Source organism: Tenrec ecaudatus, chromosome 4 (genome assembly GCF_050624435.1).
Source record: "Tenrec ecaudatus isolate mTenEca1 chromosome 4, mTenEca1.hap1, whole genome shotgun sequence".
NCBI lineage: Eukaryota > Metazoa > Chordata > Mammalia > Afrosoricida > Tenrecidae > Tenrec > Tenrec ecaudatus.
Genome location: NC_134533.1, coordinates 70,555,181 through 70,570,882, shown reverse-complemented (window position 1 = coordinate 70,570,882; position 15,702 = coordinate 70,555,181). Strand labels below are relative to the sequence as shown.

The window sequence follows — 15,702 nt, the reverse complement described above, 5'->3', positions numbered from 1 at the left end:
TGCTGTTTGATCTGTAACTCCTGCTTCCACGCGCACTGGTTGTGGATCCAAGCCAGATGAAATGCTTGGCAACTTCAGTCTTTTCTCCAGTGATCATGATGGTACCTATTGGTCCACGTGACAATCTTGGCTTTAAGTTGTTATCCTTCTGGAAGGCTGCAGTCTTTGCTCTTCCACAAGTCCTCCAAGTCCTGCTTGTTTCCAGCAAGCCAGGTAGGGTCCTCTGCATATCGAAGGCTGTTCATAAGCCTTCCTCCCGTCCGGAGGCTACCTCTTCTTGCTGAGCACAAACATTGAGGAAGTGTGGTGACACGCACCTCCCCTGATTTTAAACTGTGCTGCAATCTCTTGCTCTGTTTGCACAACTGCCTCTCGATCCATGGACAGAGTGTTCTGGAATTTCCATTCTTCTCAAGGCTGTCCATAGATTGTTATGTTCCACACAGTTGAATGCTGTTGCCAGTCAGTAAAATACAAGTAAGCATCTTTCTGGTGCTCTCTGCGTTCAGCCACTATCCATGCGACATCGACAATGACACCCTTATTCCGCATGCGCTTGTGCATCCAGCCAGTGTTTCTGGCAGCTCCCTGTCACTGTTCTGCTGTTGAATGATCTTTAGCAACACTTGACTTGCATGGGATACCAATGACATTGTTCCATAATTTCCACATTCTGTTGGGTCACCTTTCTTTGGAATGGGTACAAACACGGATCTCGTCCAGGAAGCTGGCCAAGTGAGCTGTCTTCCAAACTTCCTGGCGAGGAGGAGTGAGTGTGGTCAGCGCTCCATCAGCTTGTTGAAACATTTCGGTCGGTGTCCCATCAATTCCTGGAGCCTTGTCTTTGGCTAATGCTTTCAACGCAGCTTGGGTTTCTTCCTTTTAGGACCGTTGGCTCTTGCGCACATGCTACCTCTGGAAATGGTTGGCTGCCAGCTAGTTCGCTGTAGTACAGTGACCCTGTAGTCCTTCCATGCTCTTTTGCTGCTTCCTGAATGGTTCTGTATTTTACCGACAGGAACTTTCGCTACTGCATCTCGAGGCTTGGCGTTTTTCTTGGGTTCTTTCGGTTTCAGATATGCTGGCGCGTTCTTCCCTTGGGGTTTCTTGCTCCGGATCTCCGCACAGTCCACGCTACCTTACTTGTCTTCTTGAGCTGCTCTGTGAGCACTTGTCCTGCTTTCCGACCTCATCATCTCTTCCGTGCGCCTCTGCCGTGCCACGATTCAGGGCACGTTTCAGAGTCTCTTCTGACGTCCACTTTGACCTTGTCTTTCTTTCCTGTCTTTTGCCTGACCTTTTGCTTTCTTCGTGTACGATGGTCTTCATGTTTTCCCACAGCACAGGAGTCTTCTGTCTTTCGTGCTCAATGCATTCAATTGGTTCCTTGAGACGTTCTCAGAATGCAGGTAGGACAGGCTCAGGATCCTATTCCGGCTCTCATGGATTTGTTGTGATTTTCTTCAGGAGGAGCTGTCTTCAAATGATCAGGTAAGGACCAAAGACCTGGACAGACATACCTCACATTACTGCACAACTTAGTACCGGGTGTGGGGAATGGCCGGACACACTGAGACCTTATACACCCCAAGTCCCCAAGACCCAAGGTAGCTGGCAGTTTGCTGAGAGCCCCGGCTTGAGAGCAGGGCTGTGCCTGCCTCCGAGTCACATGGCACTGGGCGTCAGGCCCAAGCACAGCATCAGAGGCGGATGACTCAGCGGGTTATACTGCTCCAAATGATGCTGCTCCCTGGTGGTGCATCTTCCTCAGGGGCAGGTGGGTGGGGCTGTGTGCAGGGCTGCAGTGTCTGGGGAGCCACAGAGTGTCTGGGGAGCCACAGAGCCTCAGGCCACAGTGTCTGGGGAGCCACAGAGCCTCAGGCCATCACTTACACTGGCCAAGGCCTTCCCTTTGGCACCAGTGAGGGTGCAGAGAGCTTCTGCCTTTGCGGTCTCTGTCCTGTCCCACCCCTGACAGTTCCATGTAGCTGGTCCTGTAGGCTAGCCCGGCATCCTTCACTGCCTGGCTGGGGGTGCACCTCTGAGACCACCCCACCCCTCTGGGCCAGAACACAGAAGTCTAACCCTCCAGGGGAAGGAGGCTTTGACAGTTTTCTTTACGTGTTTACATGCTGCTGGTGTAGACGCCGTCCACTACCATCTAGGCCACAGACTGCAGAATGTAAGAAAGGCCTGGGCAGGATCGTGGCAGCAGGAGCGCAGAAATGGAGCTAAAACTGACTCACGGTGTTGGGAATGGGCCTGCCACCGGGGGCACCGGGAAGAGCGAGGACCGTGCAGGGAGTTACAGGAAGCTGAGATGAGGAGGGGTCAGCAGAGAGAGGTAGGCACACACGCATACACGCACGCATGCACACAGAGGGAGAAAGGACAACACGGCAGGCAGAGAGGCTCCGTGGCGCTGTCTCAGCTCCTGGCAGTTCCGGCCACTCCCTCTCAGGACTAACGTGGGCATGGCTCTCTTCCTGGTATGCAACACAGAAGCAGAGCAGGTAAACCGCCTGACCTCAGGTACTTAGCGGAGTTTCCACGGATGAACTGATGGCTCACAATGCTGCCACCTGCTCTCCCTACTCCACCCCACCCCTGCCTGGTTGAGGGTGCCGACGAAGTCCTGCATCCCAGCTGACACCCTTGGGCTGGGTGGGAAGGCAAGCCCCAAAGCAATAAGCAGAGACCCTCCAGGAGGGCTCCTCGGAGCAGGTCCCCGGCCTACCTTTGATGATGTCCGCGTCTTCCAGGGGCAGCTTCCACAGCAGCTTGTACTTGCTGGCCGTGTCGATGACGCTGGCTGCCGTGTACCTGCAGGGAGCCGGCATGGTGGTCTGGCCAGGGCAGAGGAGGGGCGTCCAGAACCCATGCCACTGGCTCCCCTCCAGCCACTTACAGACTCATGGAGCTGCGGCGCAGGGAGCCTGACTTGCGCTTCAGGGTGGTGCAGACGATGAGGTCCGTGAACAGGAAGAGGGACCGGTCCTTCTTGCCACCGACCGCTTTCTGTGGGCCCCGGGGCAGGATTCAGGATGGACAGATATGGGCCAGAAGCTCACCCCCCTGCCCACACTGCCCAAGGGGACAGAGAGGTCCAGGGAGTTGGGTGGGAGAATCGCCCTGGCTGCCCAGAGTCAGAGGCTGGCCGAGGTGGGACTTAGCCTGAGCCTGCTGTTGGGGTGGAAAGGCAGGAGAGCTGTGGGTAGTGCGGATGAGACGTGTGGACAGACAGGCAAACAAGGGCCAGCTCTTACCACTTCAATGACCATCTCCTGCCTCAGGAACCGCCGGAGAGGGACCTGGAGCTGTGGGGCAGGAAGGACAAGGTGTATCCACGGCTGGTTATCGCTCCCCTCTACAGATCCCATGGGCCCAGGCCAGGGGAAGCAGCCTTCCACCTCCCCCACAGGATATCGCGCCACTGGGCTGTGGGACACGTGGCCGGTGACAGACATGTGGACACAGATGGGGTAACAATGGCCCGAGTACAGGTGGGCACTGCAGACACTGCTGTGGATGCGGGCAGGGCCGCGATCACAGGGAACCACAGATTTGGGTGACCACAGATAACGGACAACCACGGTCAAGATCACAGGGGACCACAGATGTGCACGCAGCCATGGTCACAGCCACAGGTGGCCACGTGGGTGGGCACATGGCTCTAAGGTGGCTGGACACAGCCCTAGGGGACCACAGATGCGAACTCGGACGCCGGGGCCGGGCACGCACATCCTCCATGCCCTCGATGTGCGCCTCGATCTCCTGCAGCACCCGTGCGTGCCGCTCCGCCTCCTCGGCGCTCCGCACGCCCTGGTTGATGCGCTCGGCCACCTGCTTGATGTTCCGCTGCGCGTCGAGCAGGAGTGGGTGGTCGGGGTGGTCCTCGGGCGTGTGCTTCAAGAGGTCCTGTGGTGGGAACAGGGCCAGATTACTGCTGAGTGACCGCGGCCCAGCCCTGGGCTCCAGATGGCTGCACCAGGAGGGACCCTGGGCAGGCAGCAAAGAGGACTTCCTCTCCTATCAGGCCCACCAAGCAAGACCGGAGAGCCTCCCAGCCCAGGCCCAGCCCACCCAGCCACACGCCCACCTTAACCAGCAGTTCGTAGCGTGGGATCCGCTGCACGGGCTTGATCATGAGGTCGGACAGAGCCTGCTTCTCCTTGTTCTCCCGCATGCTTTGCTGAAAGCCGAAGTGAGGCACATGGGCACCCAGTGGGCGAGGGCGCGCAGGATGGCAGCCTCCTCCAGCCCCTGCCAGCTCAGCCGGAGCACGCGGGCTGACCCACTGGCTGGGGCTATGGTGAGCAGGGTTCCCAGGGCCCACAGGCGAGGGCCACCCATCTCCCCTCCCTGCCACGCCCCGCAGTACCTCCAGGAACTTGAGGAAGGCAGGCCTCGCTTCCTTGGCCACCCGCACCGCGTCCTTGGCACTGAGGAAGTTATCGATGTAGGCCGAGTAAATGTCAACCAGAACGTCCTTGGAGAACTGTGGGGAAGGAGGCATTGAGGGTCCCCTTCGCCCACACTGTCCCAGCCCTGTAGCTAGTCTCCAGTGTCTATGGTGTCAGGCATGTGCTCCTGGGTCTGCACTGCTCCCTGGCTCTGGGCTGTCCGTGGGACTGCGTGATTAGGCATGTGTGCCTGTGGATACGGCACATACAGGAGGGGTTGTAAAAAGGTCTTGCTACAAAATCACAGAAACCTCTAAACAGAAGTAACAACATGTGACATGACTGTTTGCTGACACATCCTCCAGCGAGGTCTCCATGCTCACTGTCTCCGTTCAGGCCATGGACCTTCCCTCGGACGATTCCCTCCAGCAGGCTGTCCTGCTCCTAGCCAACCTCACGCAGCCCTCGGGGCTGGGCCCCAGGAAGCACTCCCTGTCTCGCTGGGGGCTGGGTCTGGTTCCAGTGTCCCCTGGTGCCCAGGATGAGTCTTGCCTCTCTCTGGAGGTAGGTGCTGCCACATGCCCCTAGGAAAGCTCTGCTTGGGGCTGGCGGTTAGTACTTGCCGGCCAGCTGATGACGGACTAGACTAAGTAGAGGGACTTTCCTCGGTCACAGGCCTGCTGGCTGTCAGGACTGCTGAATTCCTGCTCAGCTGCACCACAGATGGGCCAGCTGACCTTTGGTGGTGCTTCTGGCCTCCCTGGACTTCAGAGGCCCTCCCTTCCCTGCCTCTAGCCAGGTACAACTGCTTCTACCTCGCTGGGTCCCACCCCTTCGGGCCACGGTTCTGGTCACAGTACGTTCAGCAGGGACATTCGAGGACCTTCCTCAACTCACGGCGCTACTCTACATTCTAAGAGCTCGTGAGAAGACACCACAGCCCACAAAACCAATAGTTTGGGGACTTTCTGCGGAAGGATTTTCATGATTCTGCTGTTGTTCTGGTCAAGAGAGGGGTTGGGGTCAGAGCAGTATCTAGTAGACACCTGGGCCGAGGTCAGTGCAATGGCTAGTCAGCTTTTGAAGTGGGCCCTGGGATCAGAGTCAGTGCCCAGAGTAGGGTCCACGGCAGCACTAGCTCATCTGGGCGAACCCCGAGCTTGTGGGGGCTGGCTGGGGCCACTCACCGACTGCACGAGCAGGTCTCCCACCTTCTGCTGTGCGTGCCAGGTCTGCACACAGTGCCGCACCTGCTCCAGGAACTGCTCGTGGTGCTGCAGGAGCTCGGGGATCTGGTCAAAGATCTCGTCTACCAGCGACGGGTCACACAGCAGGGAGTTCTCCGGCTGCTTCAGTGGCTGCATGTAGCCCTGGGAGGCCAGCAGGGTCAGTGCAGGTGCCTCGGAGAGAGGCCCTCACCTCACCTGTGCAGGTGTGACCAGACACCCCAGCCTGCACGTCTCTGAAGACATGCAGGATCACCCAGCCTGCAGTGCTCTGTGCCCTGCCTCGTGGCTCTCCCTGCTGGAGCTTGGGGAGTGGGAGGGGAAGGCCTATCTCCATGCCTTTCACTGTTCAGCCCAGGGCCGGGCCGAGACTGAAGAGGGCAGGGTGGGGTGCTCAGGATGCTTTGTTGGGTGAAGGAAAAAAGAGAACAGGAAGTAAGAAGATGGGGGGCCCAGGGAGACCCACCATCACTGATTCACTCAGCAAATATGAGGGGGCTCCAAAGGGGCAGTGGGAAATGAAAAGATCATGGCATTTTCCCTACAAACTTTTTGAAGCCTACGTATGTTTATTTAGCCTTTACTAAGCTCCATGACGGCAAAGTGAAGTAGTGTCATAGAATGGGCAAAGACCTGGAGTTTAAAAACCAGGAAAGAACATGCTTAGCGTATCTTAAACTTCTTCAGCTCTTCCAACTGATGAAAAATTCAACCTCGCTTTGTAACATTAAACGATTCTTCTGTGGGTAAAATATTAAACAAAGCAGGACGCACCCAGAGAAGATGGAGGCCACACCAAGGCACTGTATCAAAAAGAACAAGTGGAAATTCAACTGTTTTAAGGGCCAGCAAGCATGTCATCAAGGACCAATGGTTGTGAAGGAAGAAGTCCAAGCTACACGGAAGACATTTGCCAAAAACAAGGCTCCGGAAATGGATGGACTCCCAGGTGAAATGCTTCCACAAGCTGGAGATGCCCTGAAGGCACACACTCCCCCTCCCCCCCCCCATTCACGGAAGCCAGGAGCTCTGGAAGGCAGCACCTGGCCAAGAGGGAGGAATCTCCATCTGTGCGACCGACAGAATGCACTCCACACAGAACCTATCACTGATATCACACTGCCAGTGAAACTCGATGAATATCACCCAACACAGAGGCAGCAGTACATTGGCAGGGGGCTGCCATGGGCTCAGGCCAGATTCAGAAGATTTGGAACCAGGGTATCACTGCTGTTGTCACATGGATCTTGACTGAAAGCAGACAATGGTAGAACTGTGCAAAGGCTTCGGCTGTATGGTCATGACCCACCACGGACAGCCTTGAGAAGAATGGGAATTCCACACCTCCCTGAGCATGGGCCAGAGGCAGCTGTGTGAACAGAACAGGGAATGCTGCATGGTTTAAATTCAGGGAGGTGCGTGTCAGCGTTGTAGCCTCTCGCCATACTTAATCAGCCTGGATGCTCAGCAAATCATCGGATATGCTGGACTATGCAAGAAGCACTCGATATCAGATTTGGAGGAAGGCTTATTAACCACCTTTGATATGCAGATGACACAACCTTGCTTGCTGAAAATGAGGAGGACTTGTAGCACTTGCTGATGAAGGCCAAGTATTGCAGCGGTCAACGTGGATTACAACTTAAATGTAAAAACAAAACAAAATAGACACACCTGGACTAATGGCTAACATTATGCTAAATGGAGAAAAGATTGTGGATTGGATCCACAATTGATGGTCATGGAAGCAGCAGTCAAAAGATCAAAAGATGTGTTGCATTAGACAAATCTGCTGCCCAAGGCCTCTTTAAAGTGTTGAAGATCAAAGACGTTACCTTGAGAACTAAGGTGCGCCTGACCCAAGCCATGTATTTTCAATGGCCTCAAATGCATGTGAGAGTTGGGCACTAAATAAGAAAGACCAAGAAGAACGGATGTATTTCAAGAATGGTGCTGTCAACAAATACGGAAAGAGTCATGGGCTGCCAAGAGAACCGACCAATCTGCCTGGGAAGAAGAGCAGGCAGGATGCTCCTTAGAAGCAAGGAGGGCAAGACTGTGAGTCTGGATTGATTTGATGGCAGGGAGTTTTAAGTTTTAAGAAAGCCAAAACTGATGTCAAGAGAGACTCTAAAATGTGCCCTTAATTGGGGAGTAGCTAAAGTGAGTGGGAAACCAAGATGTAAAAGAAACCAGCGGGTCCAAGAAAGAAGACAAAGTCCCACCATCGAGTGCGGTGAGGACGAACACCCTTGTTAATATGACTGAGCGAGTGCACTGTATGACACGTGGGGGATAACTCTATGAAACGAAGTCAATACCTGAATTTCACAAAACGCCGTAAAAGCCGACCAAGTGTTTCCAAAGGACAGCTCAAGAGGCAAAAGTAAAGTATAATCGTGAAATGTGCACAGACCCGGAGTTGGGAGGTCAGACATGAACATCCTCATCATTTCTGAAGCTGGAAGAACTGGAGAATACAATTCAAGCCTCAAGTTGAAATGCTGATGGATTCTGCAGGCACGGGGATCACTAAGGACGGAAGGATGTAAGGACTACTCAGAGTCCAGAAGACTATGCAGCTTCCGGCTTCGGGAGGCAGCAGAGGATCAGACACATGGAAGAAGGCGGAAGCCCCAGCTGCACCGACAGCATTCGAGAAAAACAAGGCTCCAGGAACTGGCAGAATACTAATTGGGACGCTTCATCACACAGGTGTGACACCAAAGTGCTCCCTCGTTTAGGCCAAGAAGTTTGGAAGGCAGCTACCTGGCCAGCGACTGGAGGAACATCCTATGGGAGGGGCTTAAAAAAGTTCATGGAAAAGTGAAATTCAAAAATGAAGGAGTTCTTCCATGGATTTTTTTGATGCCTCTTCGCATTGGTGCCTGTGCCAAAGAAAGGCGACCCCCCATGGCTGGTTGAGGAGAGGCCATGGGACAAAGGACTTCACTGCTGACGCCAGCTGGCTCCGGCCAGCTGAAAGTAGAGAGAGCCAGAAAGGTGTTCACCTGTGGGTTTCACCCATCAGGCAAAGGCATCCGACGTGTGGGGCATACCGCGTTACAAATAACGAGCAAGAATGAGGATTCCAGGACACTTGATTGTGCTGGTGGGAAACCGATGAATAGAACAAGATAGAACAAGCCATCCAAACATAACCTGGGGCTCCTGCATGGCTTGAAGTCAGGAACTGATCACAATGATCTAGTATAATCCCCTCCCTGGAGGACTGACAGCACAAAAGTGGGTGAAGGGAGACAGTGGCTGGTGTGAGACATGAAAAAATAATAATTTATACATTTTCAAGGGTTCATAAGGGAGGGAGGGAAAAATGAGGAGCTGAGACCAAGGGCTCAAGTGCAAAGAAAATGTTTTGAGAATGGTGATGGCAACAAATGTGCTTGACACAATGGATCCATGTATGAGCCCCCAGTAAAATGATTAAAAAGAAGTATAAACATGAAAGGGGGGCCATCCAGGAAGTCACTGGAGGAGTTCAGTGGCATTATCTAATAGCCACTCTGTGGCTAAAATCCCTATTGTTGCCTGAAATTTGCATCCAGTGCTGTTCCCAGTAGCCAGAGCAGCCCTGCCCTGCATCTGATATACAAATGGAGGTCGCCCTCTACTGGTCCAAACTCTTAACAGGCCAACAGGAGGCTTTCCAAAAAGCCAAAAAGAAACATCCCGAATCAGCTGCTACGCTCATTCCCACTCACAGGTATATGCAACGGTGCAACAAAATTTGGCTTGGTTTTTTTTTTTAATGTTTTATTATGGGCTTCTACAGCTCTTATCACAATCCATACATCCATCACCCAGTCCTTTCACCTTTAGTGTCCTGGGCTGTGCGCACACGGAGGTTCCGGTACGATTACTGTCCCTCCCCACCCTACAGGTGAGGAAAGGGAGGTCCGGACTGGTTATGGACCGTGCTCCAGTCACTTAGCCAGCCAGAGGCCGTGCTGAGTTTGAGCTCTGGCTCTGGAGCAGTGCCCTTGCCTGGTCTCTGTCCTTAGATTCAGCGGACACCCTCCTCCCAGCCCCCCACATGTGCAGCCCGGCGTCAGGCCTTGGAGGTGTGAGGGGAAGCAACACCCAGGCCCTGCTTGCCTGCTGCTCCTGCCTGCCGTCTGAGTGAGGCTGGAGCCGAATCACCACCTTCCAGCTTCACCCTGAGAGGTGGGTCCGACTCGCCACGTTTCGCAGGTTCAGAGTGGTGACTGAGCTCGTGTCACCCAGGCAGCAGGTGAGTGATGCAAACCCTGGGCTGTCTGCTCCTGCTGCCTCGTCTCCCACCCAGGGGACTCGTGCATGTCCACGCCTGCCTGGCAGCCGGGGCGGGGGTGAGGGGCAGTAATTATGGCCATGTCCCTCTGATGACCCCCCTGTGCTGGCAGTCCAGCCTGGCTCCTTGCCAGTAGCCCTGGGACCTGCCTGGCTCGTCACCCCCTACCTCCTCCCTCCCAGCAGTCATGCTGGCTCCCTTTCTAGAGGACCCTGGGCCTCTCCAGACTCCAAGTCTAAAATGACTCCGCCCTTCTAACTTGCTACCTGCCCCCACAGGTCTCAGTGAAACCTTTCCCCACCTCAGAAAGCCTGCCCCCACCCTGCATTCTCACCTCACCTAGCAGGCTGGCATCACACATGACTTGTCTGCCAGGACCTTGTCCTTCCTGCCCCCTGAGCCCCTCTCCTGCAGAGCACCTGCCTGGCATGCAAAGGCAGAGTGAGCGAGCGAAAGGCTGGAGTTTTCTGTCTGCTCCTGAATTTGCCATTTCCCATGACTCTCCCAGCCACCATTTCCTCACTCTGCCCAGGAGGCCCCAGGAAGCTCCTCGTCACCCATCACACCCGCCACCCCAGGCCTCACTGCAGCCCAGATCCACACGTGCACCCAGGCTCTGGGCCTTGAGAGGCCCCACACATCTGGGCATTATCCTCCAGTGCCCAGGGCATCTCCCAGGCTTGCCCACTTTAACCCCGCAGTCCACAGCTGCCAGTCCACAGCCTTAAGACCTGCCCCTGCTCCCCCTCTCTGGAGCTCCGGTCCGGGGCCCGGCCTCTCCTTGCCTGACCTCACTGGTGGTCTCTGGCCTCAGTCTCCCCTTCCCTGACACCCGCCCCTCCCCCTCCCCAACTCCCAGCCTTGGGAATGATCACATGAAGTCACAGACTCAAAGTCTTTTTGCTGACTCCCCAGGGCCCTCAGTAGAGTCTACATTCAAGGTCATCGGTGGGCCCTGGTGAACCCGTGTCACTGTGAGGCCAACCCTGGGCTTGGGCCTCACATGGGCCTCTAAGCACATTGGGCCCCTCCTGACCTAGCCTTGCCCATGCCATTTCTGCTACTGAGACAGGTCTCAGCACCTCCTCCAGGGACCCTTCTCTGCCTCCATGTCTAGAACCCCATAGAGTCAATTGTGTTTCCAAACTGACTGTGAACTTCCTGCGGCTGGGACCAGAACAGGAACTCCCACATAACAGGAATCCAACACGGAATTCAGTTCAAGAGATATTTCTCCCATCAGTGAATGAAACGCGGTGAGGTGCACCAGAAGGAGCCCACAGTTCTAAGCTCAAGTCAAGGGCTATCAGAGGGAGGGGAGGGGTGGCAGAGGGTTTCGGGGGAGCTTGGTGGCCTGACTCATTATGGTACCTCTCTTCTGCCCTGGGAGCACTAGCCAAACTCAAGGCTCTAGGAACTGATGGAACACCAATGGAATGTTTCAACAAGCTGAGGAAGTACAGGAAGCACTCACCTGTCTATGTCGGGCAATTTGGAAGGGAGCTACTTGGTCAACTGGCTGGAAAAGATCCATATTTAACATATAGAACACTATCACTGGCATCGCACCGCATGCCAGTAAAATTTTGCTGAAGATCATCCAACAAAGGTTGTAGCAATATATTGGCAGGGAGCTGCCAGAGGTTAAGGCCAGATTCGGAAGAAGATCTGATCTGGAATAAGGGATATCATAGTTGTTGTCAGATGGATCTTGGCTGAAAGCAGAGAATACCAGAAGATGTTTACTTGTGTTTCATTGACTGTACAAAGGCATCTGACTGTGTGGTCATCCGACTGTGTGGGTATTCCACAACACTTCATGGTGCTCCTGCAGAGCCTGAGCATGGGTCGGGAGGCAGCTGTGTGAACAGAACAAGGGAATGCTGCATGGTTTGAATTCAGGGAAGGTGCGTGTCAGCGTTGTAGCCTCTCGCCATACTTAATCAGCCTGGATGCTCAGCAAATCATCGGAGACGCTGGAGTATATGAAGAAGAATGCAGCATCAGGATTGGAGGAGGGCTATGAACATCCTTCAGTATGCAATAACACAACCTGGCTTGCTGGAATGTGCGAAGGACTGAAGCACTTATTGATAAAGATCAAGGACTGCAGTCTTCAATTTGTATTAAAACTCAATGTAAAGAAAACCCAAATCCTCCTCACCAAGCCTTGAAGACAATATTCCCGCTCAGAGCAGCCAATCCACAGAGAAGACCACATGGCCGGCCCCACTATGAGACACGACATCCCTCACTGACCCATAGTCCTACAGGGGACAACATTAGAGACACAGTGTGGGAAATCCGCCCGATCTGACCCCACCACAGTGAGGCGAAACACTAAGGTGGTGCAACAGAACACCAAGGGAACAGAGCAACGAAGTCCCCAGGGAATACCGAAAGTAGACTTTGGGGCCAAGGCTTGGTGCCCCAACAGACTGGACCAGAAAACACTCCTAAAGGCCAACAGTCCTTGAACTAACTACAAGCTTTTCTTTCTTGTTGTTTTTTTGGTCATTGTTTGTTGTTGCTGTTGTTTTGTTGTATATTGTTGCTTAGTTTTGCTCTGTCTTGTTTTTGTGCGTGTTATTATCTCTGCACGTCTGTCTAAATAAGATTGGCTGGATGAACAATCTGGAGGAGAAAACAACGGGATCAACAATTCCGGGGAGAAATGGGAGAGGGGCAGGTGGGGGGTAAGGTAGTGGTGTTAACAAACCCAGGGACAAGGGAACAACAAGTGATCCAAATCGGTGGTGAGGAGGGTGTAGGAGGCCTGGTAGGGCGTGATCAAGGGTAATGTAACCAAGAGGAATTACTGAAACCCAAATGAAGACTGAGCATGATAGTGGAAGAAGAAGAAAGTCAAAGGAAATAGAGGACAGAGGTAGGAGGCAAAGAGAATTTATACAGGTCTAAATAAAGGCAAGTACATATGTAAATATATTTATATATGAGGATGGGGAAATAGATCTATGTGCATATATTTACAGGTTTAGTATTAAAGTAGCAGATGGACACTGGGCCTCCACTCAAGTACTCCCTCAATGCAAAAATACTTTGTTCTGTTAAACTGGCATTCCATGATGCTCAGCTTCCTGACACAATTGCTGAAGGCAAAGCGGGTGCATAAGCAAATGTGGTGAAGAAAGCTGATGGTGCCCGGCTATCCAAAGATATAGCATCTGGGGTCTTAAAGGCTTGATGGTAAACAAGCGGTCCTCTAGCTCAGAAGCAACAAAGCCCACATGAAAGAAGCACACCAGCCTGTGTGATCACGAGGTGCCAAAGGGATGTTATCAGGCATCAAAGAATAAAAAAATCATATCATTGTGTGCTCACCTCCATGATACAACTGCTGAAGACAAATGGGTGTATGAGCAAATGTGGCGAAGAAAGCTGATGGTGCCCAGCTATCAAAAGAGATAGCGTCTGGGGTTCTAAAGGCCTGAAGGTAAACAAGCGGCCCTCTAGCTCAGAAGCATCAAAGCCCACATGGAAGAAGCACACCGGCCTGTGCAATCACGAGGTGTTGAAGGGATCAGGTATCAGGCATCATCAGAACAAAAAACCATATCATTGTGAATGAGGGGGAGTGTGGAGTGGAGACCCAAAGTCCATTTGTAGGCCACTGGACACCCCCTTACAGAAGGGTCTCAGGGAAGAGGCAAGCCAGTCAGGGTGCGATGTAACAATGATGAAACATATAACTTTCCTCTAGTTCCTAAATGCTTCCTCCCCACCCCCCATCATGATCCCAATTCTACCTTACAAATCTGGCTAGACCAGACGATGTACACTGGTACAGATAGGAACTGGAAACAGAGGGAATCCAAGACAGATGATCCCTTCAGGACCAGTGGTGAGAGTGGCAATACCAGGAGGGTTGAGGGAGGGTGGGTTGGAAAGGGGGAACCGATTACAAGGATCTACATATAACCTCCTCCCTGGGCGATGGACAACAGAGAAGTGGGTGAAGGGAGATGTTGGACAGTGTAAGATATGACAAAATAATAATTTATAAGTTATCAAGGGTTCACCAGGGAGGGGGGTAGCAGGGAAGGAGGGGAAAAATGAGGATCTGATGCCAGGGGCTTAAGTGGAGAGCAAATGTTTTGAGAATGATGAGGGCAATGAATGTACAAATGTGCTTTACACAATTGATGTATGTATGGATTGTGATAAGAGTTGTATGAGTCCCTAACAAAATGATTTAAAAAAAAAAGATACCAAGGGTACAAGCAGAAAACACAAAGTTTTGAGAATGATGATGGCAGCAAATGTACAAATGTGCTTGACACAACGGATGTGTTTATGGATTGTGATAAGAGTTGTACGAGTCCCCAATAAAATGATTTTTTTTTAAAGAGAGAACCCAAATCCTCACAACTAGACCAACAGGTAATAAACATCAAGATAAACAGAGTAAAGATTGAACTTGTCAAAGATTTCATCCTGCTTGGACCCACAATCAATACTCCTGGCAGCAGCAGTCAAGGACACATTGCCCTGGGTAAATCCGATGCCCACACACCTCTTTAAAGGGTTGGAAAACAAGGATGTTACTTGGAGAACTAAGGTGCACCTGACTCCAAGCATGGTATTTTCAATGGCCTCGTCTGCATGTGGAAGTTGAACACTGAGTCAAGAAGACTGAAGAAGAATCGACGCATTTGAATGAGGGGGTTGGCAAAGAATCTTAAACATACCACCGACTGCCAGAAGAGTCAACCAGTCGACCTTGGAGAAAGCACAGCTGGAGTGCTCCTTAGAGGCAAGGATGGGGAACTTGATCTCATGTGTTTTGGACATGGCAGGCGGGTTTAGTCCCAGGAAAAGGACATCGTGCTTGGTAACGTGGAGGGGCCATGGAAAAGAGGGGTCCCCCTGCTGGCAGTGCCCTTCCTCTGTATCTCCGCCACCAGAAGAAATATGTTTCCTTCTTCACCTCCATGCTGGGTTTCTAAAGAGACCCCTGACACGATGGGTTGAAACAGTGGCTGCAAAAATGGGCCCAGGATGGAGCCGTGTTATGAACTGTTGCATGCGTGATCACTGTGCGTCGGAAGTGACTTGATGGCTCCTAACAATGACTCTTGCCCTGAAGGGTGCGATTTCCTCCTTCTCCTCCCACATTCCCTCCCCCCCCCCCTCTTCCGGGAGGGGCACCCGCGAGGCCATGCTCTTCCCCTCTTTGGCCTTGGCCTCCTTGTTCCCACCCTCCTAAGGCCTCCTGGACCTGGGCTGGCCACAAGCCTCACCTGCATCAGGGTTCGTAGTGACTCCACATACGACTGTTCCGTGTCCAGCAGGGTCATCGTCACATGCTTCCGCATGTCCTGGGGAGACAGGGGGCAGACCGTGGGTGAGCAGTGCCTCCTTCTCATGGCACTACACTACCCAAAGTCACATGGGGCCTAGAAAGTCTGTCCACACCCCCTCCCTGCCCTCCTGCCACCCACGGCTCCTGGCTGTTCCTAAATGTGCCCTGGACAGCCTGAGCCAGGCCTTGGCTCAAGTGGTCCCCCTGCTGGCAGTGCCCTTCCTCTGTATCTCTGCCACCAGAAGAAATATGTTTCCTTCTTCACCTCCATGCTGGGTTTCTAAAGAGATCATTAAGACATAAAAAAAAACAACCATCCCCAACAGCCCCCACATCTGCATAGACGGATGCCCCCCACATTACCCCTACTCCAGCTGTTAGCTCTGGAGCCCCACCTCAGGCCTGGCACTTTGGGGACATGCCCCACGTGGTTGGCTCATACCATCTGTCACCCTCATT

The 15,702-nt window shown here is 53.0% G+C and overlaps 1 protein-coding gene across 1 annotated transcript in view; it reads right to left on the bottom strand.

Moving 5' to 3' along the window:
• The window catches only part of ARHGEF17 (Rho guanine nucleotide exchange factor 17), a 65,865-nt gene that overhangs the window by 12,217 nt on the left and 37,946 nt on the right, over positions 1 to 15,702 (bottom strand). The window contains exons 2-9 of the mRNA XM_075546244.1: positions 15,182 to 15,259; positions 5,591 to 5,773; positions 4,382 to 4,498; positions 4,100 to 4,192; positions 3,742 to 3,918; positions 3,267 to 3,317; positions 2,909 to 3,018; positions 2,738 to 2,823 (exon numbers count right to left, since the gene is read on the bottom strand). Coding sequence (XP_075402359.1) covers positions 2,738 to 2,823; positions 2,909 to 3,018; positions 3,267 to 3,317; positions 3,742 to 3,918; positions 4,100 to 4,192; positions 4,382 to 4,498; positions 5,591 to 5,773; positions 15,182 to 15,259 — 895 coding nt within the window. The remainder of the gene's footprint in view (positions 1 to 2,737; positions 2,824 to 2,908; positions 3,019 to 3,266; positions 3,318 to 3,741; positions 3,919 to 4,099; positions 4,193 to 4,381; positions 4,499 to 5,590; positions 5,774 to 15,181; positions 15,260 to 15,702) is intronic.